General features: G+C 33.9%; 1 protein-coding gene across 2 annotated transcripts in view; it reads right to left on the reverse strand.

Moving 5' to 3' along the window:
* Positions 1–25698, reverse strand: part of LOC145296922 (uncharacterized) — a 120481-nt gene that overhangs the window by 56010 nt on the left and 38773 nt on the right. The window contains exon 5 of one of the 2 annotated variants that reach the window (XR_013870075.1): positions 21009–22774. Coding sequence is in view for 1 of the 2 variants with exons in the window: in XM_080143115.1 (XP_079999241.1) it covers positions 22404–22774 (371 nt within the window). In the remaining variant the exon portion in view is untranslated. Of the gene's footprint in view, positions 1–20486; positions 22775–25698 lie in introns of those variants that run through there. The other variant, XM_080143115.1, reaches the window with a different exon arrangement.

A 25698-nucleotide genomic window follows, 5' to 3' on the forward strand; every position in this document is an offset into this window, starting at 1 on the left:
TAAAGTAAAAATGCATATACTTTTAGTCTTTTGTTTGTATTAATTAAATTTCCTTTCGATTAAAGTGCATGTACTTTGAATCCTTTATTTTTATTTTTTCAGTTAAATTGGCAATTTTACCGTGATCCGTAATTTGACTGACGAACAGCGAAAATGGATATTAAAACAATACTGGAAGACAGAAAATAGTGAACGCGTAAGAGAACAGTGGGTCAAAACCTTTGCATCACCTCCCCCAACAAGGCTCACGGTTTATCGACTTCGTGACAAATTTGAACAGACAGGGAGTATCCGCAATGCACCGAGAAGTGGTCGACCAATTACTGTGACCACACAAGAAAATGAATTCAAAGTTGCTCAGGCATTCACTCAGAGCCCACAGAAATCGAAATACAGTCTCATCTGAACTTGGTATTAAGCGTAGATCATTGGGGCACCTGATGAATCGTGCCGGTCTAAAGATGTACACGCCTCGATTGATACATGGTTTATTGGAAGATGACTCGGATCGTTGTTTACAATTTTCTGAAAACATCCTGAGCGAGGAACTTGAAGGTAACGGTATTCTAAATAAAATTGTATGGTCTGACGAAGCAAACTTTAAATTATCAGGTGCCGTTAATCGACACAATTGCGTTTATTATGCAACCGAAAACCCTCGCATCACTATTGAAAAACAACTCAATCAACCCGGGGTAACAGTATGGGCCGGGCTTTCTTGCAAAGGTGTTGTTGGCCCCATTATTCTTCACACAAGCATTGATCAAACTGTGTACTTAAACATGTTGCAGGATACAATAATACCCCAAGTACGTGAACAATACCAAAATGATGACTTTTATTTTCAACAAGACGGGGCCCCACCTCATTTTGCACTCACTGTGCGAGCACTACTTGACTTAAAATTTCTCAACAGATGGATTGGACGCCGTGGCGCCATCGACTGGCCACCACGCTCGCCAGATTTAACTCCTATGGATTTCTTTTTTGGGGGCACAGTAAAAGATCAGGTTTTTGCACGCAAGCCTCGCACTGTCGAAAACATGATTCAGTTCATTTTGGAAGCTTGTCAGGAAATTGATGCTGATAAAGATCTTTGTTCTAGAGTGTGCATGAGTGTTCGTTCTCGATTAGAGGAATGTGTTAACGCTGACGGCAAGCAATTTGAATACTTGCGGAAATAGGGCTTCCTATTACATGCGTTTCTTATTATACGTGCTAATTATTACTTGTTTATGCAACATTTGTTTGTCTGTATAATAAATGCCTTAAACTTTATACGTTTTTTCTTTTTTTGACCACTGTATACCTACTTTTGCATCCGCCTTATATATATATATATATATATATATATATATATATATATAAAATTCGTATTCCTGTCAGTTTGTTTATTTTTTGTTTGTTCACGATTTGATTAATATATACAAAAGGTCCATTACTTTATTATTTCATTCATTTCTATATATATATATATATATATATAGTATGATTCTTATAAAATATACGATTAAGAGACGACGTCATTTGCATATTACATTAAGGAAAATCGATTTTATTAAATAGCGGTATGTTAGTTTTTGTTTATAGTGAGAGAATTGTTTAGGTGTTCAATTTAAGTTTGTTATTTAAATTTGATTTATATTGATAACATATTTAATTTAATTTATTTTTACCGGCATCGATTTTTTTAGAAATCGATTTGAGTTATTTCTCCTGGGCGCCAACTTTGTTCTTTTGTTTTTCGGCGGATATTAAAACTAACAATAATTCACACAAACTTTCAACCATTATTTTTGAAATTACTTTAAATAAAATAATTTCCAACGTGATTTCACAATTAACGTTTTGGTCCAGTGGATTTTTATTTTAAAATAATCAAACAACCCAATTCAACTATGATTCTTTATTTAAAACAAAACAAAAAAAATCTTTCATTTACATTTTTTAACAGATTTTTTCTTCACATTTTTTGACATCGTAAATAGTTTTTTTTTTTTTTTAATAACACAATAAGTCATAACTCATCATTTTTATAACATAAAAACGTGTATTTCGGTTGACACAAATTTTATTTTGGTATTTTTGAAACTTAATTATTTACAGTTTGTTTTCATTGCAACAGACCGTAAAAACTAATCTTTCTAGACTGAGACAGCTTTAAAGAAATATGCTTAAACTGGTATATAGTCATAAAAAGGTGCTCAATATCCGGAGAATAGCTTCTCTTCGTATCCCTTCTGCCGTAATATCTGGTGGAGAGTTTGTCACGTACTTCTGTTTGGGGAGCGATTATATTTTCGTGCTTTCATTAGTTCTTTGATTTTTGAAATTTTTGTTGCGGTAACGATGGAGTTAACATATAATAATGAATAACTGCTCAATATCCTTAGAATAGCATGTGTGTCCAAGCCGAACTTCATGTCGACCCAGGCAACGCTGGGTATCCATGCTAGTATATATATAATTCCAGATTAACATTTTCTAGAGGGGGGAAACAACCTTTTAATTTTTAACGAGGTCAATACAGAAGTAGGGCAACATATACTTTTCATTTTTTTTACATAAACATTTATATGTCGCTATACATTAATGAGCATGTTTCGGCCAGCCAATTACAAATAATGAGAGATCTCTTCAGAGGATGCTGCTTATACAAAAGTAGGATCCGTCATATATATATATATATATATATATATATATATATATATATATATATATATATATATATTACTTCTAACACAGGAAACATTATATATATGCATATATATAATGTATGTATATATATAATAATTTTCTCTGTATTAAAAGTTATATATATATATATATATATATATCAACAACTTCTAATACAGGGAACATTATTACACACACACATGCGCACGCACACACACACACACCCACACACACACACACACACACATATATATATATATATATATATTACTTCTAATACAGGAAACAGTATTATATATATATGCATATATATATATAATAATGTATATATATAATAATGTTCCCTGTATTAGAAGTTATATATATATATATATATATATATATATCAGCAACTTCTAATACAGGGAACATTATTACACACACACACACACACACACACACACACACACACATATATATATATATATATATATATATATATATATATATATATATATATATATATATATGGAGAGAGAAAGAGAGAGGGGGGGAGATTATTAAACCATTACTTATGATGTGTAAACCTCCCACCTATTTTAACTTCTCTCCAAATTAAAAATAAATAAATCTAAATTATCATCCCCACACAAGTATACCTATATTTATGTGTTCTAAATATAGATGATTTTTCTATCTGCCCCTTTCTCCTTTCTTACTCACCTTTTCTCTCAACCATATCTATCTTTCTTTCTCCCCCTCTTTTTTCGGCTTCTTACAATTCTTTCTTTCTTTTCACTGTTCTTTCCTCTCTGTTGCTTACTACCCCCTTTTTCAATTTCAACTATTTATTGCTATCTTTTGAATCTTCACTTCAACACTTCCATTTCGTTACTTTAAAAAAAAACTTTATATATAAAAAAAAAACTGGAACTTCACTTCTCCATGATCTGATGCCTTTTTTCTGGAAGCTTTAATTTATCCTGGACATCTATAATTCTGTTTTCCGATTCCTTATTGATTACCAATGGATTATTAATGAACTTATTATGGATTTATCGTGTTCTGGATATTACCTTCTTCCTCATTGGATTTTTACCATATCCCTTTTCTCCTTTTTCCGTATCCTGCTTCCATAATTTCGAAACCTTATAAACTGTCACTAACTGTTTAACAACAATTTTTTATGCAAGTATGATTAATTTCATATTTATTAGTTTCTTTTAATGCATCAACCCGCAAAATTTATGGTATATTTTGCAAATCTCTTTCCTCTGATACCATCACTTCTCGTGTGGATGTATGCCTTCCGTGTTTAAAGGTAAACTTCAGAGTAATAAAAGATGCCGAACAAGGTCAGAGTAAGTAGACAACCTTGCTTAATTCCGTTCTGGATTGAGAAAGGTTCGTCAAAGCTCGCAATACTCTGCACGTTCTCATGAAAAGAGAGGATAACATTGAGCAGCCGAAAGGGACAACTAATCTTCTTCAAGAGCTGAAACAAACCCTTTTTGCTAACCAGGTCAAACCCTTTGGTAAGGTCGATAAACATGATGTAGAAAGGTATATCCACAGTGGATCTCTCGCTCTTGAAGCCACACTGGGGCTCTCGGTGGATGCGCTCTGCTAAGAACTGAAGTCTGGCAAGAACCACGCTAGCAAAGACCTTGCCGACGATCCTCAGCAGGGAGATGGCCTAGTAGTTATTATAGTCGTTGCGATCTCACTTATATTTATACAACATGATGATGTTTGCATTATGCATATTTTGAGCACGTTTCCTTTCTTCCAGCAGGAGAATAGGAGCTCATGAAATGGTATGAGGGGGACTGCTTGCCACATCTGATTATTTCAGGTGGTTTGCCAGCTTTCTTATTGACAAGTTTTCAATCGTTTTGCTGGGCTCATCAAAAGTGGGTTCAGAGTCAAGCTCCTCGAGGACAGGCGTTATCCAGGACCTCATGGAAAACATAGTTCACGCTGGAGTAGATATGCAACTAATGCTACACCCATCTTCCCATTTGATTATCCTTGTCGATAATTACCTCGCCAGACTTGGATTTTAGAGACGCAAATTTCTAAGTTGGCTTGCCTGTTGCCTGCTTGATGCCTTCACCCACGCCTCTGATGTTGCCGAACGAGAAGGCTACCTGAACTCTGTCTGTATCAAACAACATATAATAGGACGGGTCGGAGTAATAGACAAAAAACAATAAGAGACGGGTGACTTGCTGATTTAATTTCAATTTTTTTTTTTTTTTTTACACAGTGATCACCACTTTTCAAGGCCCGGAAGCCACTCAGGTTATTGCAAGTACATTACGTTAGTGTGGAGATTTGATGAAGTGCTTACTTAAGGGGGCGGTTCATTAGGAATTTGTTAACATTGGACTTGAAGACATCCAAGTTGTAGTCCGGTGGGAAGCAGGCAGACGGAACAGAGTTCCACAGGCGTGCAGTTCTAAGAAAGAAGCTTTGTTCATGGAATCCGCGTTTTGATTTAGGCACAGATATAGAGTGGGGAAAATTTTTCACAGGGATTCAGCTAGACGGGTGTTTTTCTTGAAAGATTGGCGAGGGGGGACCAGAGATTGGAGTTCAGACGAGCACCAGCCATAGAAATAACGATAAAACAAGGATAGGCTCGCAACGTCTCTTCTGTGGGAGAAATTAGAATAATTTACATCGATGTATGCTTGTTTTCAAATATAACTCAATCCCAACACAAAAAATATTTTATCATGTGATTAACATACACGAGATAAAACGTTTTATGGAAATAAGCGTTGATTAATTCGAATTTAGTAAAATAAAATATTTGTGTTTCGTTTGAATGCATTTATCCATCCTTGTCATTTTTTCGGCCTTTTGATATCTGGTATAGTATTACTAGATATATAAAAAAAAGAGAGCGCAGTGCAGTTCGACCGCTAAGTGCACTTGCTGTCCACAGCAAAACAAATAAACAAAATGGTGGTGTTAAGTAATATGCGCATGCGCGCGGCTGCTTTTATTAGCAATTAAAACCTCGTCTTTGCAAACACACATCAAAAGGTCAATGAACACAACGAAACAAAACACAAAAAGAGAAATAACGTTAATGGACTCCATTAACGTTATTAGCCTATCAATCTACCCTGCATAGCAGAATCCGAACGTCATTCTGTCATCTACAACTCATTGCTGACAGACATTTTTTTTTAACTCAAACAAGGCATATTGCCACTTGGAACAGAAGGGGCTACTATTTGGGACCGTATCTAACAGGAGAATATGAGGAGTTGAGTATCGTGATGTTTGTTCACATTACATTTAAATTTATGCAGGTCAGTAGTCAGGCAAGCAGGAAACAGTGGGAAGAAACTATTAAAGTAGAAGGCTTTTCGATATCTAGTAACCTCAACAGTGAAGGGGTAGGATTTTGATGCTTCTTGGGTTAGTCGGAAGTATGTACGCCGAGAGACACAAGTTCTATAAGTTCATCAGAGCACATTCTATTAAATTCCTTTCTAAAACAGGCACATGGATGCGACATTGCGGTGATGGGACAGTGGTTGGAGTTTGACTGACAGTGCATTAAATTTGAGACTTTTTTGGACCCTTTCTAAGAGTGAGAGACTAGCGGTAGATGAACCAGGCCAGATGTGGCGACAACACACCGCGCATGGACGAATTGTGGCCTTTTAAAGATATACAATGCTCTCTGGTGCGAGTAATTTTCTAGTAGGGTACAGGGAGTCTACCTTCTTTGTAGCAGACTTGTCAATGTCTTCAATGTATTAGTCTCACTTCGTGTTGGCATGGTTAGCACTAGAAAAGTGACCATCTGGGAATAGCAGGCTCTGTACAAAATGGTATATGCAGTTGGCGAATGAGCTTAACTAAAAGTGTCTGCAGAATAACAGGTAGAAAGTCAATGATCTTAATGATGCTGTCTCTCCTGTGTCAGCGTCGACTGCTGCCTTGGATCTGTCCGCCGGATGCAATATGGCAGGATACGTTGAACCGATAATCAACAGGAAAAAAATTATTTGAGATCATATCAAGGCATCGTTTGTTTAATATCTGGCTCAACGAAATTACAGCATTACAGTTTCAAAATGTTGTCTTTTTTCTTTAATCGTATCAAAAAGGTTGAAAGTCTTTGCAGCTATTTATATCCAAAACTCTTATGAAACATTACCATAGCAAAAGTAGGTCAAACTGCTGCACAAAGATAATGGAACACACATCTCTTGTTTTGCTTTGGTCTGGAATCTTATAAGTTAATCAAAGCCAGATTCCGTTGCTGACTTAATTCAAGTACAAGTTCAAAATTTATATCCAAAAATCTTATAAAACATTGGCATAGCAAAAGTACACGTCAAACTGTTGCAAACATACAAAAATAAAAAATAAAAAAAATCACGGAATTTGGCTTTAAAAATATCAAACTGGCAACACTGGACAAGTATATTAGAGTGACCTCCCTTTAATGTAGCTTAATTTTCGAATATCATTATAATATACTAGACTGCCCGTGACCCGTTGGGTCAGTATATGTTATGGCTAGCTATGAGATATTGAGTATATTAATTATGGCATAAATATGCGCGCTTGCACGTACAACAATGGCCACCACTTTTAACATAAAGAGTTACATTGCTTAATATCCGAAAAATTGCTTATTTGCGGAAAATTTATCGCAATATTCTTGGAACGTTTCGATTGATGTAGCCTTCGACCTTTGTTAGGCATTTTAGTCGCCATCTTGGAAAATAATCTTTTACAAGATGGCGGCTAACGTGCATAACGAGGGTCAAAAGCTACATCAATCGAAACGTTCCGAGATGGCGACTAACATGCCTGACAAAGGTCGAAGACTACATCGATCGAAACGTTGCACGAATAACATTAAAGATGAGAACAATAGTCCTATAAAAACCATCCAATTTAGTTTTCTTTGAAAAGAAGCTAACTCAATTGATGGATGCTCAACTGGGTGCAACTTTAACCTGTTTTATTTATTTTTTTATTTTTTTACGTTATGATAGTGTTTCCGATGATTTATCTTGACCTTTTTTATTTTATTTTATTTTTTATTTTTATTTATTTATTTATTTATTTATTTTGCAAATGGCGCAATTAATTCGATGCCCAGTAGGAAGCCGGGACACTTGTTTATGTCTATCGACACATGATATCTACTCTATTATATAGTAAGACTGGCGAAATACGCATTTCTTTTGTCAGTCTCTATCTGCTTACACCTATCGAATATCTTATCGATTTCCCTCGGAGACTAAATGCTTCGGAACAATAAAAAAAAAAGGACAAAACCATAACAAGATTTTTTGTTTTGTTTTGTTTTGTTTACTGTTTGACTATCACTTAGACCAAAACCAAAAGTCACTCGAGGATACGGGTTAATGGAACGGCGTGATTGTCAACCGAAAGATGAGGAATATTATGGGCGTGCTAACGCTGATGAAAGTTATGAATTGCATTTGTTTATTTATGGGACGGCTTATGATAAGACGGCCAAATTGCAATCAATAGGGAAACAGTCTTTCGGTAATGTGTTCCACAGGCGAGAATCCCTTGCAAAAAAAAAGTTTTGTTTGTGAAAATTTTGCCGCATGCTAGATAATTGGCGGGAGAAAAATATGCCACTTTCCGTTTTGGTACTAAAAGGATTTCCTATTGTGAATGTCGTACAAAATGAACCGAAGATTGGAGCTCAGTCGAGCACTTTTCAAAGAAATAAAAATAGAATAGAAAGATAGACTAGCAATGTCTCTTCTGTGAGAAAAGAGCTATAAGGAGTAGAACAGATTGCCCCCTCCCCACTACCCGTGTCCGATGTTATGCAGGCCATTCTAAATGTTTCAAACAACTTTAACAATCACATGCATTAGTTTAACGTGCACAAATTACGCATGGTTTGAAAATATTCAAAACTAGCAGGACTCGTTAACCGGCGTTGCCCGGTGGAAGCTTAACCTCTCCTTGCAAAAAAGTAAAGTACGGTTGTTGTTGGTAGTCACTGCCGTCCCTGAATAAATGCGGACACTGGCGGCCGTGGCCGAAATGAAATAATCTGGCTTTCATTGGTGAGTAGTGATGGTTTGGGTCGATAACATGCAGGTATTCTTTGATTTTTGAAAATCAATTAAGGGAATGCGTAAATCAGTATGAATTAATAAAAGTACGAAAAATGGCCCATTATAATAATAATGGAAAGTATAAACAGAAGTTTTAGAGGTTAGGAATTCTCATGTATATGAACTGTTTAGAGTAATCAAAATAAGTGGTTGCAAATCCTAGTTGTTTCCGTTTGTTGTTCAAGTCTTTCTCTTCTTTTCAACTCTTCCACCAATAGTAGTAAATTAAATTCCACTTTTATGTCGTCTTTATCATGTTAAGAACGGCGTTTTGAATAGACATCTCAAACTCTCCAGGTTAAGAACGGCTTTCAGAATAGACACCACCAGTCTCCCTATCTTAAGAACGACGTTCGGAATAGACACCCCTAACATTCTCATCTAAAGAACGGCATTCGGAGTAGACAACCCTCTTTTTTTAGGAGGGACGGAAAAATAATTCTCCTAAATTACAGTGCATGATACAGGTCTTTAAATCTCTATAAGTACTTGTATCCGCAAAATTTGAATGAGTACAAAATGCTGAGGATGGAGTTTGACTCTGAAATATATTTAAATTATAAATTTCAAACGAGTAAAATATTTGTTTATTTTCGTAATACTGCATTGTAATTTGGCTTTCAAACATACCTAATACTTATTTATTTTATTCAAATTAAATCAAGGCTTTTATAACTGTTATGAGATTAAATGGTAATAAGACGAAGTAACACAGGATTTTAAGAAACGAACATGTATTCACGTATATTACAGGCAAAGTGAGTTGAGCAAATCCATTCCTCAACGGTAGGACATTTGCACACGTACAGCTTGGTCACGTTCAAATCTCAGACTGCCGGGCACCGGTACTCGATACCGGAAGTGACATCACCAACGTAAGTGACGTAATGAGATAGTCCAATTATCCGATAGAGGGGCGTACCCCCCCTTCCCAAGGTTTTTGTTCGTAAAAGCTGTCAGTACCTCTTCCTTTTAGGGTTTACCATCAATGGCTCAGTAACCTTTCTCTTACAGAATGACCGCCGTAGGTCAGGTGTTGGTTGAGGAGGTTCAAGATCAAAAGTTTTGAAGACAGTGACTATCGCCTCATCTTCCAAATGTGGACTGTCGCTGGTTTCAACTAATCGACATCTTCTTAGTTGGTTCTGATGACGTTTGTGGGTATATGTTGGTCCTTGGATGATATATATCATGTCACCAACTCTCTTAGCAATTGTACCCACCTCCCAGAATGATGTGTTGTTTTTATAACTTTTGAAAAACACTCTTTCACTTGATATGAAACGTTTATTGGGTACATAAGTGGTCACTAGTGGCCTTGACTGTTTGGGTAAGAGCTTGACAAAAACGGATCTCACTTTCCGCGCAAACATCGTTTCTGCAGGTGAGACTGCTGTTGGTGTGTTCGGGTTTGGTGTAATCCTATACACGTGTAGAAATTGTTGCTTTGGCTTGGGGAATTATTTTGGCGCATGTTTTTTTTTTAGTTTCCGGCTTTGCAGTTTTAGTTTTTTTTTTGCCTCCTTTGGTAAATTCCGTTGAAGCTTTCTTTTTCGATTTCTCTGTTGCTGCAAATGGGACGTTACATTTCTTCTTGGAAACGTGCAGAGTGTTTTCTTTTAATCCGAATCTTACTAGAGGCTTTGTACATTTTCCTAGTACAAGTGAGAATACTTCTGCAATTCCTCTTTAACCCCGTCCTTTAGTTGTTGCACTTCCATAGACGAGTCTTCTACCCTATGACAGAATTTATTCATAGGTTGGTCCCACAATTCGAATCGCTCCATCCAATCAGTACCGAACAGGTTTTCGAATGTCCTATGTACATACACTTTCACTTTTTTAGTAACACCATTTAAGGTCACCGGGAGTGTGAGCTCTCCCTCAAATTCCACTTTATCGCCTGTCACAGCTCGAGCTGATTTGTTCGTCTTCCACATCGTTGGTTTCCTTAGCCTTTTCCACATCTTAAAGTTAATGATGAATATTTGAGATAAGGATATGTTATTCGCATTATTTGGATTCTTCAGACTACTGTTCTCATCTTGAATGTTATTTGCACAACATTTCAGCCGATGTAACTTTCGACCTTCTCCATATGTTCTTTTGTCGAACTCAGAATCTTTTTGTCGAACTCGAGAAATCTGCATGAAATTTCAAATAGTTCCACTATTTTATCCACAGTGGTGACATGCTATCGTTCCAAAATAATATCACATAACGAAACATAATCTCATTAAACCTTATCCTCAAGTGGCTTTTGGGCCTTAATGAGTACACAAAATATATTTGGTCAGGGTCTGCTTCAAATGGAATGTACTTCCATATTAAGATATCCTAACAAATCTCTGGACAGAAAGACTGAAGACATCTCGAGGTGGTGCTTAGGAGCAGGGTTACCAGAAAAAAATTAATTTTTTAAGGCCAAATTTTTTTTAAAAAGGCCAAATTCGCGAAATTTGGCCTTAAAAAAGGCCAATCTGGCAATCCTGTTTAGTACGCATTGTAACTCTCTCTCTAATGTGAGAGTGTAAGTACATGCGTGTGTTTCGTTTTCTTTTCTTTCTTTTTTTATCATCACTTACGAATAGCTGACGGAGTGATCACGTGATTCTGCAGGCTTACTAATGGTGCTAAAGAACAGTGTCGCTTGACCCCTTTTAGCGCAAAGGAAATTGGCGCACAAAGAAGTGGGTCAAGGAGAAGGAAACTAAACAAAAAGATGTGTCTATTCGATTTGTGCGTTTAGTGATGAAATAGACATTTTCAAACTTAAACATCATTTTTATACGTCTCTTGCTTATCATGTCTTATGAATTCTTTTTTTTACTAATGGTTCACCACTTATCAAGGCCAAAAGCTACTTGAGGATAAAGCTTAATGATGACATGTTACAAGAAGATAGAAATGATTTCATGAACTCAAAAATGATTGTTTACTGTTGTGGCCAATAAGGGTCACTAAGAAAAACACGGACACGGATATAAGTTACGAAAAGTATTTTGTATTGAAACAGGAAAGAATATATAAGGAGCAACAGTCGTAGCACGTAGCGCCAAGATGGCGTACAACTAAAGTACACAGGCCATTGTATTTACCTCTTTCTCATCGCGAGAGGATAGGACACAAGGTCAGAAATTTGATCAGCGCCGCAAGGAGAGGAGCCACGGCAAAAATAAGTCTAAGTAACTCCGTTGACATTACTCGATGAGGGCGCCTCAAGCAATAAGCGATAAACTTGCTCCTGTCGAAAGATGGGAGGCAAGGCCTGGGAGGATTGACCTCCTAGGATTACCCAGAACATTTGAATCAGCCGACAGCAAAAAAGACTATCAAAATGGACAAGTTTCTGTCGGATTAATTGTAAACCTCGACTTCCGTTTATTACGAAAATGTACAGACCACACCGAGAGTCGGTAGCTCTCAGTCTTTACTTATAGAGTTCGGACGAGTTCATATCTTGTGCATGGGTGAGTCCCCAAAATAATTACTTATAAGTAGGGCTGTGACAACAGTATATTCTTTTCATTGTTTTGACTCTCGGGTATATATCCGACACAGACAGTTAATCACCCGAGAACCACATCGCTCTATATAAAAGCACATAAGATATCAACGGATACACACTCGAGAGCCAACAACAATGAAAAGAATATGCTGTTGTCCTTTCCCTTTTTATAAGTAGTGTTGGGACGATTAGTCGGAATCGAAACCGGGAATCGGAAAATCGGAAGATTTGGGGATATCGGAATTGGTATCGGTATCGGAAAAATTGATGCCTATTTTTCGATGCCAAAACGATTCTTTTAATTGTCTTTTTTTTCTTTGATTTTGTTTAAACCAAAATCTTCGATTGCTGGTAATAATGATAAAATAATAAATATTTATTGATTTTTAAATACCAGTAAATCTAAAATCGATAGATCATCCTCCACAAGTGTATTTTGATGTTTAGGGAAATATCTGCATATTTAACGTGTTTTTATGAAAATCGGAGAAAATAACAATTTTATAGTTAAATAATTAGAGATTTATAAAGAATCGGAATCGGAGAAAATAACAATTTTATAGTTAAATTATTAGAGATTTATAAAGAATCGGAATCGGGAATTTAGCACAGAATAGATAATTGTATTGGACTCGTCCTATCACTATTTATAAGTCACAATCACATTGATACACCGATTCTCGTTAGATCATCGAAGTTAAGCAACATTGTACTTAGTCAGTACTAGAAGAGTAAACATTTGCTAATACTAGGCTTTGAATTGATGGAGGACGTCAATATCTCCTTGCAAAAACCTAATGTTTTCATTTCCGCTAATCGCAATACACTTGCGACTCGTGATCGCTTGTGAATTTTATATTCCCTAGACACTTCCTCCTTTGAGAGAAGCTGGTTCAATCCTCATTTCTTAATTCATAAACCATGTTCAATCGTTGTCTCCATTTTATTATTTTAAGTTTTTTTTTTTTTTTCAGTCGTTTTGATTTTATTCGAGGATTAAAGAGATATCGCTTTGTATGTCACCATTTCGTTAAAAGTCATCTTCGAAGGGCGTTTCAAAATTAAAGAATCCTATTTATTTTAACTGAAAACATTGAAGAGCTACGAAGTCGGAAGTAGTGCCATTGAAACGAGCGACATTTCCTGCTCCAGAATTTGTTTTTCTACATAGTCACCACCATTCTCAATTCATTTTTACCAGCGATGAACGATGGCTGTCCATGGGCGTCTGGAGCGTGCTTTGTCATATGAGGGCCGTTCCAAAAGTAAAGCATCCTATTTTTATTAATTGAACAAGTTGAAGAGCTACAAAGACGGGAGTTGTATCATAAAAATGATCGATCTTTTGTGCTCTAGAATATATTTGTAGACATAGTAAGTACCATTTTCAATGCATTTTTGCCAGGAATTCAATGACGCATTTCTGCTTCTGGATTGAATAAGCAACATGGCCGATCGATGCTGACGTCACGTGGAAACTTAAAATTGCGAAATGCGGATATAGAAACGAAACGTATTTTATGGTGTGTTCGTTTTCGTATTTTCACAATAAAGTATACGAAATGTAATGAAAAATAATGAAAAATAATTAAAAATAATTAAAAATAATTAAAAATAATTAAAATAAACAAAATATAAAAAAATATATGAATTAACGGATCTCCTTTCAAAGATTTGGGTAATAAATTGTCGGAAAAAGAGAAAACGCACCCTCCCCCAAACATGTAGGTAATAAATTGTCCGAAAAATGAAGGAAAAATGAAATTAACGAAGCACTTCCAAAAGATTCCGGTAAAAAAAAAAATTGTTTGAAAAAAAAAACTATGCAAAAAAAAACATGTCAGTATTATTTATTCATTTTCTGTGATTTTTTAAAATTATTTTTTGCGTCAAACACTATTAAAACGCATTTCGTTCCTATATCCACATTTCACAATTTTAAGTTTTCGCGTGACGTCAGCATCGAGCGGCCATGTAACTTATTTAATTTACGAAAGCCGATATTGCCGAAAAATAAAAAAACAAATTAAGCATGCCTGATCACTCGTGAGTGCACAGTGAACGAGGCATAAAAAATGACTAAGTTCAGCATTGCCCCCCTCCATTTAGCCACAAAAGTAAACATTCAAATTTGAATTCAGCACTATGTACAACTGCTAAAATAAAAATTTTGAACAAAAATGGTAAAATAGTCCCCAAAATGGCGTATTTTTATTAGCCCCAAAAGAGCCCCTGGGGCACATCCAAGAGTTATCACGAAGTATAGACAAACAAAATTATAAAGAAATCAGTTAGTTACAACTTTTCAGAAAGTTTTATAAAAATTCAAGGCATAAAATTTTTTTTTACTAAGCATAAAAGTGTCAATTTTTGCCATTTTAACCCGATGGGGGCAACCGAAGTTTTCCTGAAAAATCCGTTCTGTTACTTTTTTACTAATATCATGTTTAATGTTTGTTCAAAATTTCAAAACATTTCAGTGCGTAATTATTGAGAAAAGTGGAGACGGACGAACGGACGAACGGACAAGGGTGAATTTACAGGTTCAGCCTCCTTTTGTCGGGGGACCAATAAACTTCTTTTGAATTTGAACTAAACTATGTGATATTTTATTAACAATACATCAGAATTTACAGGTCCAGCCTCCTTTTGTCGGGGGACCAATAAACTTCTTTTAAATTTGAACTAAACTATGTGATATTTTATTAACAATACATCAGAATTTACAGGTCTAGCCTCCTTTTGTCGAGGGACCAATAAACTTCTTTTAAATTTGAACTAAACTATGTGATATTTTATTAACAATACATCAGAATTTACAGGTCCAGCCTCCTTTTGTCGAGGGACCAATAAACTTCTTTTAAATTTGAACTAAACTATGTGATATTTTATTAACAATACATCAGAATTTACAGATCCAGCCTCCTTTTGTCGGGGGACCAATAAACTTCTTTTAAATTTGAACTAAACTATGTGATATTTTATTAACAATACATCAGAATTTACAGATCCAGCCTCCTTTTGTCGGGGGACCAATAAACTTCATTTAAATTTGAACTAAACTATGTGATATTTTATTAACAATACATCAGAATTTACAGATCCAGCCTCCTTTTGTCGGGGGACCAATAAACTTCTTTTAAATTTGAACTAAACTATGTGATATTTTATTAACAATACATCAGAATTTACAGATCCAGCCTCCTTTTGTCGGGGGACCAATAAACTTCTTTTAAATTTGAACTAAACTATGTGATATTTTATTAACAATACATCAGAATTTACAGATCCAGCCTCCTTTTGTCGGGGGACCAATAAACTTCTTTTAAATTTGAACTAAACTATGTGATATTTTATTAACAATACATCAGAATTTACAGATCCATCCTCCTTTTGTCGGGGGACCAATAAACTTCTTTTAAATTTGAACTTCTGTTCTATGTGTAAACTAAAGTTTTTTTTTTTTTTTTTTTTTTTTAATCAGTCATCACTTGAGTAAGAATGACCTTTTGTTGTAGCGTTCAAGTAGGAAAGCTAATGAGATGAAAATGTGGAAGCTCATTTTGCCGCAAATAACACGATAAACGGATACAGCAACTCATGAAAACAGTTCATATCGCAAACAATGGACCCACGCAAAAAAGTTCTGAGCGTTTTATTTTTTTTCAAGGAGAGAACAAAACCACATTTATTAAGTGCTTTTTATAACATATTTCAGAACGAAACGTGTATACATGCGAGCACTTCCTTTTTTTTAAATTAATTTCGTATGCTAAAACATCCAACATCAGAGAATTTGTTTTTTTATTTTTTTATTTTTGTAATTAGAAATGTCCTTTGCCCGTGTTTTTGTTTATCGAGGTTGTTGCATGCTGTAAGTGAAGAATATCTTTAATTTCTACTTTTTTATGAGCACGTTATCGCCGTGGTGTAATGAGATTTGTAATGATAAATAAATAAATAAATAAATAAATAAAACTCGTAGGATCATTTTAAAAAAATTCAAATTTTGAATATACAAGCAAAATGCCTTTTTTTTCACAACAAAACATGTATACATTATTAGGCTTATGCGAGAAACATTTACAGATTTATTTAATCGATTTGATTGTTAGACATCAAATAATTAAAATATTTCTCTGATATGTTGATTGCCTGTTTTAATAAAATATTGCTTTCGGACATTTTATCAGAAATATTGCTTTCAAACGTTTTGTTACAAACATTTTCAAACATTTTATTAAAAACGTTGTTTTAAAAACATTTTATTAAAAGTTGTTTTAAAACATCTCATTAAAAATATTGCTTTGAAACATTTTATTAAAATATTACTTTCCAAAAAATTATTTAAAAAATGTTTTCAAGCATTTTATTACAAACATTGTTTTCAAACATTTTATTAAAAACTTTATTTTAAAACATTTCATTAGAAACATTGTTTTCAAACATTTTATTAGAAACATTGTTTTCAAACATTTTATTAAAAACATTATTTTTAAACATTTTATGAAAAACGTTATTTTCAAACATTTTATGAAAAACGTTATTTTCAAATATTTTATTAGAAACATAGTTTTCAAACATTTTATTAAAAACGTTATTTTCAAACATTTTATTAGAAACATTGTTTTCAAACATTTTATTAAAAATGTTATTTTCAAACATTTTATTAAAAACATTGTTTTCAGACATTTTATTAAAAACGTCATTTTCAAACATTTTATTAAAAACATTGTTTTAAAACATTTTATTAAAAACGTTATTTTCAAACATTTTATTAGAAACATTGTTTTCAAACATTTTATTAAAAACGTTATTTTCAAACATTTTATTAAAAACATTGTTTTCAAACATTTTATTAAAAACGTTATTTTCTAAACATTTTATTGGAAACACTGTTTTCAAACATTTTATTAAAAACATTGTTTTCAAACATTTTATTAAAAACGTTATTTTCAAACGTTTTATTAAAAACATTGTTTTCAAACATTTTATGAAAAACGTTATTTTCAAACAGTTTTTTAAAAACGTTATTATCAAACATTTTATTAAAAACATTGTTTTCAAACATATTATTAAAAACATTGTTTTCAATCATTTTATTAAAAACATCGTTTTCAATTATTTTATTAAAAACATTGTTTTCAAACATTTTATTAAAAACATTTTGTTCAAACATTTTATTAAAAACATTGTTTTCAAACATTTTATGAGAAAAGTAGTTTCAAAACATCCTATTAAAACATTGCTTTCAAAGATTTTGCTAAAAAAATTGCTTTAAATATTTTATTTAAAACGTTTTATTAAAACATTGCTTTCAAAGATTTTATTATAACATTGCTTTCAAGCATTTTATGAAAAATATGCTTTCAAACGTTTTATTTGAAAAATTGTTTTCAAACATTTTATTAAAAGATATTGCTTTACAAACTTTTTACTAAAAGAATTTTGTTTAATAATATGCATTCTAAACATTTTATTAAAATCATTGTTTTCAACGTTTTACAAAAACCTTGTTTTCAAACGTTTTACAAAAACCTTGTTTTCAAACGTTTTACAAAAACCTTGCTTTCCAACGTTTTACAAAATCATTGTTTTGAAACGTTTAACAAAATCATTGTTTTCAAACGTTTTATTAAAATCATTGTTTTCAAACATTTTATTAAAATCATTGTTTTCAAACATTTTATTAAAATCATTGTTTTCAAACATTTTATTAAAACCATTGTTTTCAAACTTTTTACAAAAACCTTGCTTTCAAACGTTTTACCAAAAAAATATTACTTTCAAACCTTTTGTCTAAAACATTGGTTCCAAACATTTTATTCTAAATCATTGCTTTCAGGCATTATATCAAAAGCGTTGTTTTCAAATGTTTTACTTAAAAATGTTGCTTTAAAACGTTTTATTTAAAATATTGCTTTGAAACGAATGATTTTCTAGCACTGTAAAAAGATAGTCGTATTATTTGGATTGATCGGACTACTGCTTTCATCTTGAGTGCAATTTTCATGATGCTTCGGTTACACTCAAGATGAGAACAGTAGTCTGATGAATCCAAATAATACGAATAACCAATCCTTATCTCAAAGATAGTTTGAAAATATGGAGACAGACAAACAGACAGACCGACCGACAGACAGACATATAGCCGTTTATATATTAGATGTGCAGAACAGGAGACTTTGATGGCATGGCTATTTTGAAAGTTTTAAAGAGTTTTGGGATCAGTAGATGTAGAACAGCTGAGTTAGTAGGTTCCATTTACATGGGGAAAACCAAGGAAAAAACAGAAGGAAGGGATACAAATGCATATTACGGAAAGAGGGATAAATAAAGACCTGGTCAGAGATAGGTTAGCCTTAAAGTCAATTTCTTAACACCGTCCAACGCATGCCAGCATGTGAAACAGGCGTTAATCCGAATATGACGACGATGACGATGACGACGATAATGATGACGATGACGATGACGACGATGATGATGACTATGACGATGACGATGATGACGATGATAACGATGACGACGACGACGACGACGACGATGATGATGATGATGATGATGATGATGATGATGATGATGATGATGATGATTTTTTACGGTTGCTTCAATTGAAATTTATTTTTTAGAATTCATAGTTTTACTAAGAAACTCATTTTTTTCTTTTTAAAAATAAATCTGAACCGAGAAAATGAAAACAAAAATATAATTACAAAAAAAGGCATCGCTCATACATGGAAAGATGTGAAGTGAAAAACACATTTAGTTTTCACCAGTTGAATCTATTCGAAGATTCTTTTTTGTTATCAAAACATTATCATTTCATAAAAAAATAGCGTTAGACAATCTTTTTTATTACCGAAACTTCCCAAATAACGGAAACAAATAAATTCCCTTATGTTATTAGTTAATTTTTATTCATTATTTGATTTAAAATGTGGATAATTATTATCGAGAGTTATTTCCCTCGTAGCATTTCTATTTATAGGTTTAATATTTTACCGGAAAACTGTGTTCACGTATGTGAACTTTTTGTCATTAATCGATATTTGATCTATTTATACTACTACTACTACTACTACTACTGATAATAATAATAATAATGATAATAATACTAATAATAATAACAATAGCAATAATAATAATAGCAATAATAATAATAACAATAACAACAACAATAATTATTATTATTATAATTATAATAATAAATAATTATAAATAATTATAAATAATTATAAATAATAATAATAAGAAGAAGGAGAATTTTTATTATTATTTATAATTATTTATGATTTATTATTATTACTTTATTCATTATTGTTTTTTTTTATTTTGTAAAATTTAGCAATAGGTAATCAATTGATTATTCAAATTTCTGTTTTTCTAGGTATTTTGAAAGCTTTTAGCCTCTCATTTGAACTGATTGTTGACGCCAGTTAAGCAAAGTTTAACATAATTAACATAATATTTTAAGATTGTTTTAAGATATAATTGTATTAATGTTTACTATTATTATTGCTGTTATTGTTATTATTGAACAATTTTTCATATTTAATTAGCCATATATGAAGTAGTTGATTTTTAATTTGATTTAAATTTATCATACTTGTATTTTCTTTGGTGAAGACAAGATGGGATGATCTCAGATTTAATGTTGAGTAAATTAGTTTTTAGTTTCACAATAGATAATTACTCAACATCTAGAGTCAGCCGTATTTGTCCATCTATAAAGAATCAAATTGCTTAGGGGGGGAAGGAGAGAAAGAGAGAAAGGGATAGGGGGAGGAGAGAGAGATCAAGTTAACGTGAGGCTATTATTTGTTTGATTACTGAGTATTCTTATTATTAAATTTATCTATGCATTTATGGATTGTGTAATTTCTATGCAATTATTATTTAGTGAACATTTTATGTTTGAGAAAATGAATACTTGCAATTGTTGTAATTCCTTGTTCACCGAAATATCTGGAACTTTAATTGATCAGTCAAAAAAATTTTAATTCATTGAACTGTGGGTACATTGCCCACTGAAGCGGCACCAGTGCAGCCAGTGTAAGCAGGTTGGAAAGGACACTTTAAAAATATAATATTTTAAACACAAAACGATGAAGTCTTGTTATATACATCAATTGCAGAAATACGAACCTTCAAAAAATCAACTGCTGCAAATGATTGATAAATTGTTTTTTTTTATGAAGGTTTTTTTTTAAGAAACTGTATAGTATAAATATGAATAGATCGTCAGTTGCTTCATCACATTTTCGTCGGAATGTAACAGCTCGTGCGAAAATGTCAGCAGCAGTCGAAGGATAGGTGGCTAGCGAAGGTATTAGCAGCAGCCGTTTGAGTATTATGCAAATTAGCGCGGGCTTGCGTGAGAAGAAAAAAAAAGCCAGGACGCAGCTGTGGAGAAACAAAGCCTGCATAAAAAAAGAAAAAGATGGACGTGCAAAGTCAAAGACGAAAAATGGCTCGCTACGACCAGCGTATGATCGAGCAAAGAAAAAATGCGGCCAAGTGAAATGGATATATAACCCCGTGGCGGCGGCGAGAAACTTTTAAGCTGGTGTCGAGATGACAGAGTCTTGTTAATCTCATTGCAGATGAAATGAACAGTTAGAAAAAACAAGAAACGGGCATTGTTTGGAAAGCAATTGTAATAAATGCCTTTTGCTATAAAACAAACAAAAAAAGATGCTTACCCGGGTTTTTCCTTTCTTTCCTTTTTTATTTGTCCTTGCGATGTTACAGGGAGAACGAAGCAAATAAGGATCGCGTATCAGCCAATCATTAATTTATCATTTTTTTTTTCGTTTAAAGTAGCCCTCTAAGTCTTTTTTGTGGTGTGTCCACCCCACGGATAATAATGAAGCTTTCCATTTACTGTAAAGACGGCAGAATATGTCTCTTGGCTATTAGCACACACAGATTATGCACGAGTCTTGCATACATTGCAGTTGAACTGACGTATACCAGGACTTATTTGTTATATTTGTTTTTCTCTTCAACATATTTTGTTTCAACTAATAATCGCGTTTCAACTTTCACCAGTATGACTACTCGGCGTTGCACAGAGCAAAAATCAACAGTTTTTTTTTTGTTTGTTTGCATTGTCGATCGCAGGTACTGCCAAGATTTCTTCATGTCCCGCTTCGTTTGGGGCGCCGAACATTTTCTCCAGTGTAAACGGCATAATCATAACCACAACAGCCGTAATCGACTACGGTAATTCATGGAGGCAGGGAAGAGAATCTTAATGCTCACCGCAAGCGATGAACTGTCCTTTTCAGGACAAACCTCTCAATTGCCATACACGGGAAAATACTATCAATTGACATGCGGTAAACTACTCTTTTCAATGTAGAGATTTTTACAAAATTGTCAGTAAAATGAGCTTAAATATAATACCAGTTTCATTAATCTCTTTCCGCTTGGAAGAACAAAGTCAGTCAGAAATCTTTGGTCTGTGAGCATACATTGTTCACACCCCCTTTCAAAGTGAACTTTACCTTATATTTTAAGTATTGTCATTCAAAATTACTGCCAATTTTTGTTCACGTTGCTCTTCATTTGAACCGCCAATCATTTTATGTACTGCGCACTGCATAATGATTACAACAGCTCGAACAGTCCTTTTCAAGACAAACATTTCAATTGATACATGCTGCAAACTGTTCTTTTCGGGACAGAAATGTTATCGACTTTTACATGCGATAACCTGTCCTTTTCAGGACAATTAAATTATAAACTGTTACATGTTATAAATTCTCAATTTTCAATACAAATTATCAAATGTTACATGCTATAAACTGTTCCTTTTCATGACACTTGAATTATAAAATGTTACATGTTATGAACTGTCCCATTTCACGACAATATTATCATAAAATGTTACATGTAATAAACTGCCCTTTTCAGGACAATTAAATTATCAAATATTACATGTAATAAACTGCCCTTTTTACGACAATTAAATAATAAAATGTTACATGTTATAAACTTTCCCCCTTTTACGAGAAAATCCTACGAACTGCTTTTCCATGAACAATATATTTTAAATTGTCAGTAAGATAACCATTATTTTAGAATCGAACTGCTCAAAGTCTCGTATCCGCCGACCATTCATTAATAACGTCTCCCCCTTTTATGGTCGTCTTCACCTCATGTTTCTTCGGCATCGTTAATCGCAATTGCTGCCAGAATTTCTCCTTCTCTTTATTCTTTTGTGTCGTTGGCCATTTGATGTAGGTAATCGCGTTTAAAATCAGTTTTAGGTTTTTATCGATGAGTTTCATGTCACCGATGTCCCTGAATATAATCGGTATGATTTTATGGCGTAGGCTGAGCATCTCCTGCTGTGCCACCTGGTATTCCATCCGGGTCCATTCGCCGTTCACGTAGTCAGGGGAGAGCACCAAAATTGTCCTGCGGCTTTTCTCAATGGCATCGATTATGTTGTTGGAGATTGCTGACATCATGAAAAAAAAAAAAAAAAACGAAATTATATTTACGCGGCAATTCATGCGCTTCGAGATATAACACGTGGCACTTGGAAATTTAAACCCAAGAAAGTAAAGCAGAACACAAAAAAAAATAATACAGGGTGGGTTGATGGAGGTGAAAAAGGTGAGGAGGAGTTATGCAGAAAAATGGAGAAGAGGAGAGAGAGAGAGACAATAAAGAGATGGAGTGAGAGATGTAGAAGTTTTAATATAAATATGTTGTGGGAGAAGCACAAGGTATGTATACGGTGTACTGAACGAGAACATCCCTGAAAGAATTGTGAAATTCCAAAATTATTGTGTGTTAGTGTCGTTATTAATAAGGTTTCTATAATTTAAAAATACGGCCTCTTTGGTAAAGAAGCTGATTGGGCTTAAATATTTTTATCGATGCTCTCTCTATATATATCTATCTCTCTCTCTCTCTCTCTCTCTCTCTCTATCTCTCTCTCTATCTCTCTCTCTCTATCTTTCTATCACTCTCTCTATCTCTCTATCTCTATCTCTCTATCTCTCTATCTCTCTCTCGCTCTCTCTCTCTCTATCTATCTCTATCTCTCTCTATCTCTATCTCTCTCGCTCTCTCTCTATATCTCTCTATCTCTATCTCTCTATCTTTCTCTCTCTCTCTCTCTCTATCTATCTCTCTCTCTATCTATCTCTCGCTCTCTCTCTCTATCTCTCTCTATCTCTATCTCTCTATCTTTCTCCCTCTCTATCTCTCTCTCGCCCTCTCTCTCTATATCTCTCTCGCTCGCTCTCTCTCTATCTCTCTCTCGCTCTCTCTCTCTCTATCTCTCTCTATCTCTCTCGCTCTCTCTCTCTATCTCTCTCTATCTCTATCTCTCTATCTTTCTCTCTATCTATCTCTCTCTATATATATCTCCCTATATATCTCTCGCTCTTTCTCTCTATCTATCTCTCTCTCTATCTCTATCTCTCTATCTCTCTATTTCTCTCTCTATCTCTCTCTATCTCTCTCTCGCTCTCTCTATCTCTCTATCTCTCTCTATCTCTCTATCTCTCTCTATCTCTCTCTCAATCTCTCTCTCGATCTCTCTCTCTCTCTCTCTCTATCTCTCTCTCTCTATCACTCTCTATCTCTCTCGCTCTCTCTCTCTCTCTATCTCTATCTATCACTCTCTCTCTCTCTATTTCTCTTTCTCTTTCTCTCTGCCCCCCCCCTTTTAGCGAGGAAAGGCTTAAATAGGATATAACTTTGCTATATTCAATCAAGTAACAAAAGAACATAACGCCATAGAGTAAGGAAATTGTTGACATTATTTTAATTGTAGTCTTATTATCGAATCGAAAGAAATGTAAACAGGCAGAACCCTTGATATATTTACTAACAAAGACACCCTTGCAGTAAGTAGATGTTGCAAGAGAAACTATTTGTAAAGTTGTTTAAAAAATGTTATCTACCATCTAAACTAACTGAAATTCAACCATGAACATTAAAGTAAATAAATTATATCAAAGTTGACACTTATATCGTTCCACATGAAATTGAAAAAAATTACAAAGAATCACAATGGTTACCATTTGTTTAATTGGTTGAGAGGATAGGAGCGAAAGAGGGTGATCTGATTCAAATCCATAAAGATGTAGGTCGGCCCCATAGTGGCGGTCCCCATGGATGGTGACGAATCCCAACTTTGGGGGAGATTATGAAGAGTTGCAGTAAATATGACCTAAACCTTTACCCTTAAAAAAATTGTGTGCACCATTCCTAGGCCAGAGACCATCATCATGTCTGTTTTGGTTATGATTCGTTCAGTAGTGTGGGCTGTAGGATATTGTATATACATAGGCTATGACCTGGACCTTTGACCTTAATCTTGAAAATTGGCGTGCAGTATCCCTAGGTTGGGGAATCATCTTCATTCCAGGTTTGGTCAAAATCGGTCCAGTGGTGTGGGCTGTGGGAGAGTTTTACACACAAACACACACACGCACACACACACACACACACACACACACACACACACACACACACACACACGAGCGCTACTACTTTATATATATATAAAAGACTAGAATTAACCTCACTGTTGCTTCTGCAGACAGACGTCATTACTAATTGAGCCGACAAACTACAAAAGTGTCCACAAGAATATAGCTGTTTTCTGCTAATAGAAGGAGGCTGACTAACTCTTTATAAAACTCTGATCTACAGCCATACTAATCCATACGCACACTGGATAGAGACTCGTGTGTGACAGTTGGAATAGGTTTAATCAACTTTATTTCAGGTGAAAGAATTGAAACTATCACCGTAACGGGTCAATTAAGGAATAGTTCAGAGACAATCGGAGTTTAACCAGGATATCTTTTACTTCAGACTCTGTTAGATATATTCTTAATAATAATAATAATAATAATAATAATAATAATAATAATAATAATAATAATAATAATGACTCAGGCTTCGAAGAATCGTGTACGATTACAACAGCTGCAGTCGAAGTTCATGGAAGTAAATGATACAATCTTATAACTAATGAAATGAGATGGACAGTCCTTTTCAAGACAAACATTTCAATTGACACATGCTGCAAACTGCTCTTTTCAGGACAAAACTGTTATCGACTTTTATATGCGATAACCTGTCCTTTTCAGGACAATTAAATTATAAACTGTTACATGTTATAAATTCTCAATTTTCAAGACAATTACATTATCAAATGCAACATGCTATAAACTGTTCCTTTTCATGACACTTAAACTATAAAATGTTACATGTTATGAACTGCCCCATTTCACGACAATATTATCATAAAATGTTACATGTGATAAACTGTCTCCTTTTACCGACAATTAAATAATAAAATATTACATGTAATAAACTGCCCCCTTTTTACGAGAAAATCCTACGAACTGCTTTTCC

The sequence above is a fragment of the Euprymna scolopes genome, chromosome 17, assembly GCF_053919585.1.
Source record: "Euprymna scolopes isolate OS-2025 chromosome 17, ASM5391958v1, whole genome shotgun sequence".
NCBI classification, from domain to species: Eukaryota; Metazoa; Mollusca; class Cephalopoda; order Sepiida; family Sepiolidae; genus Euprymna; species Euprymna scolopes.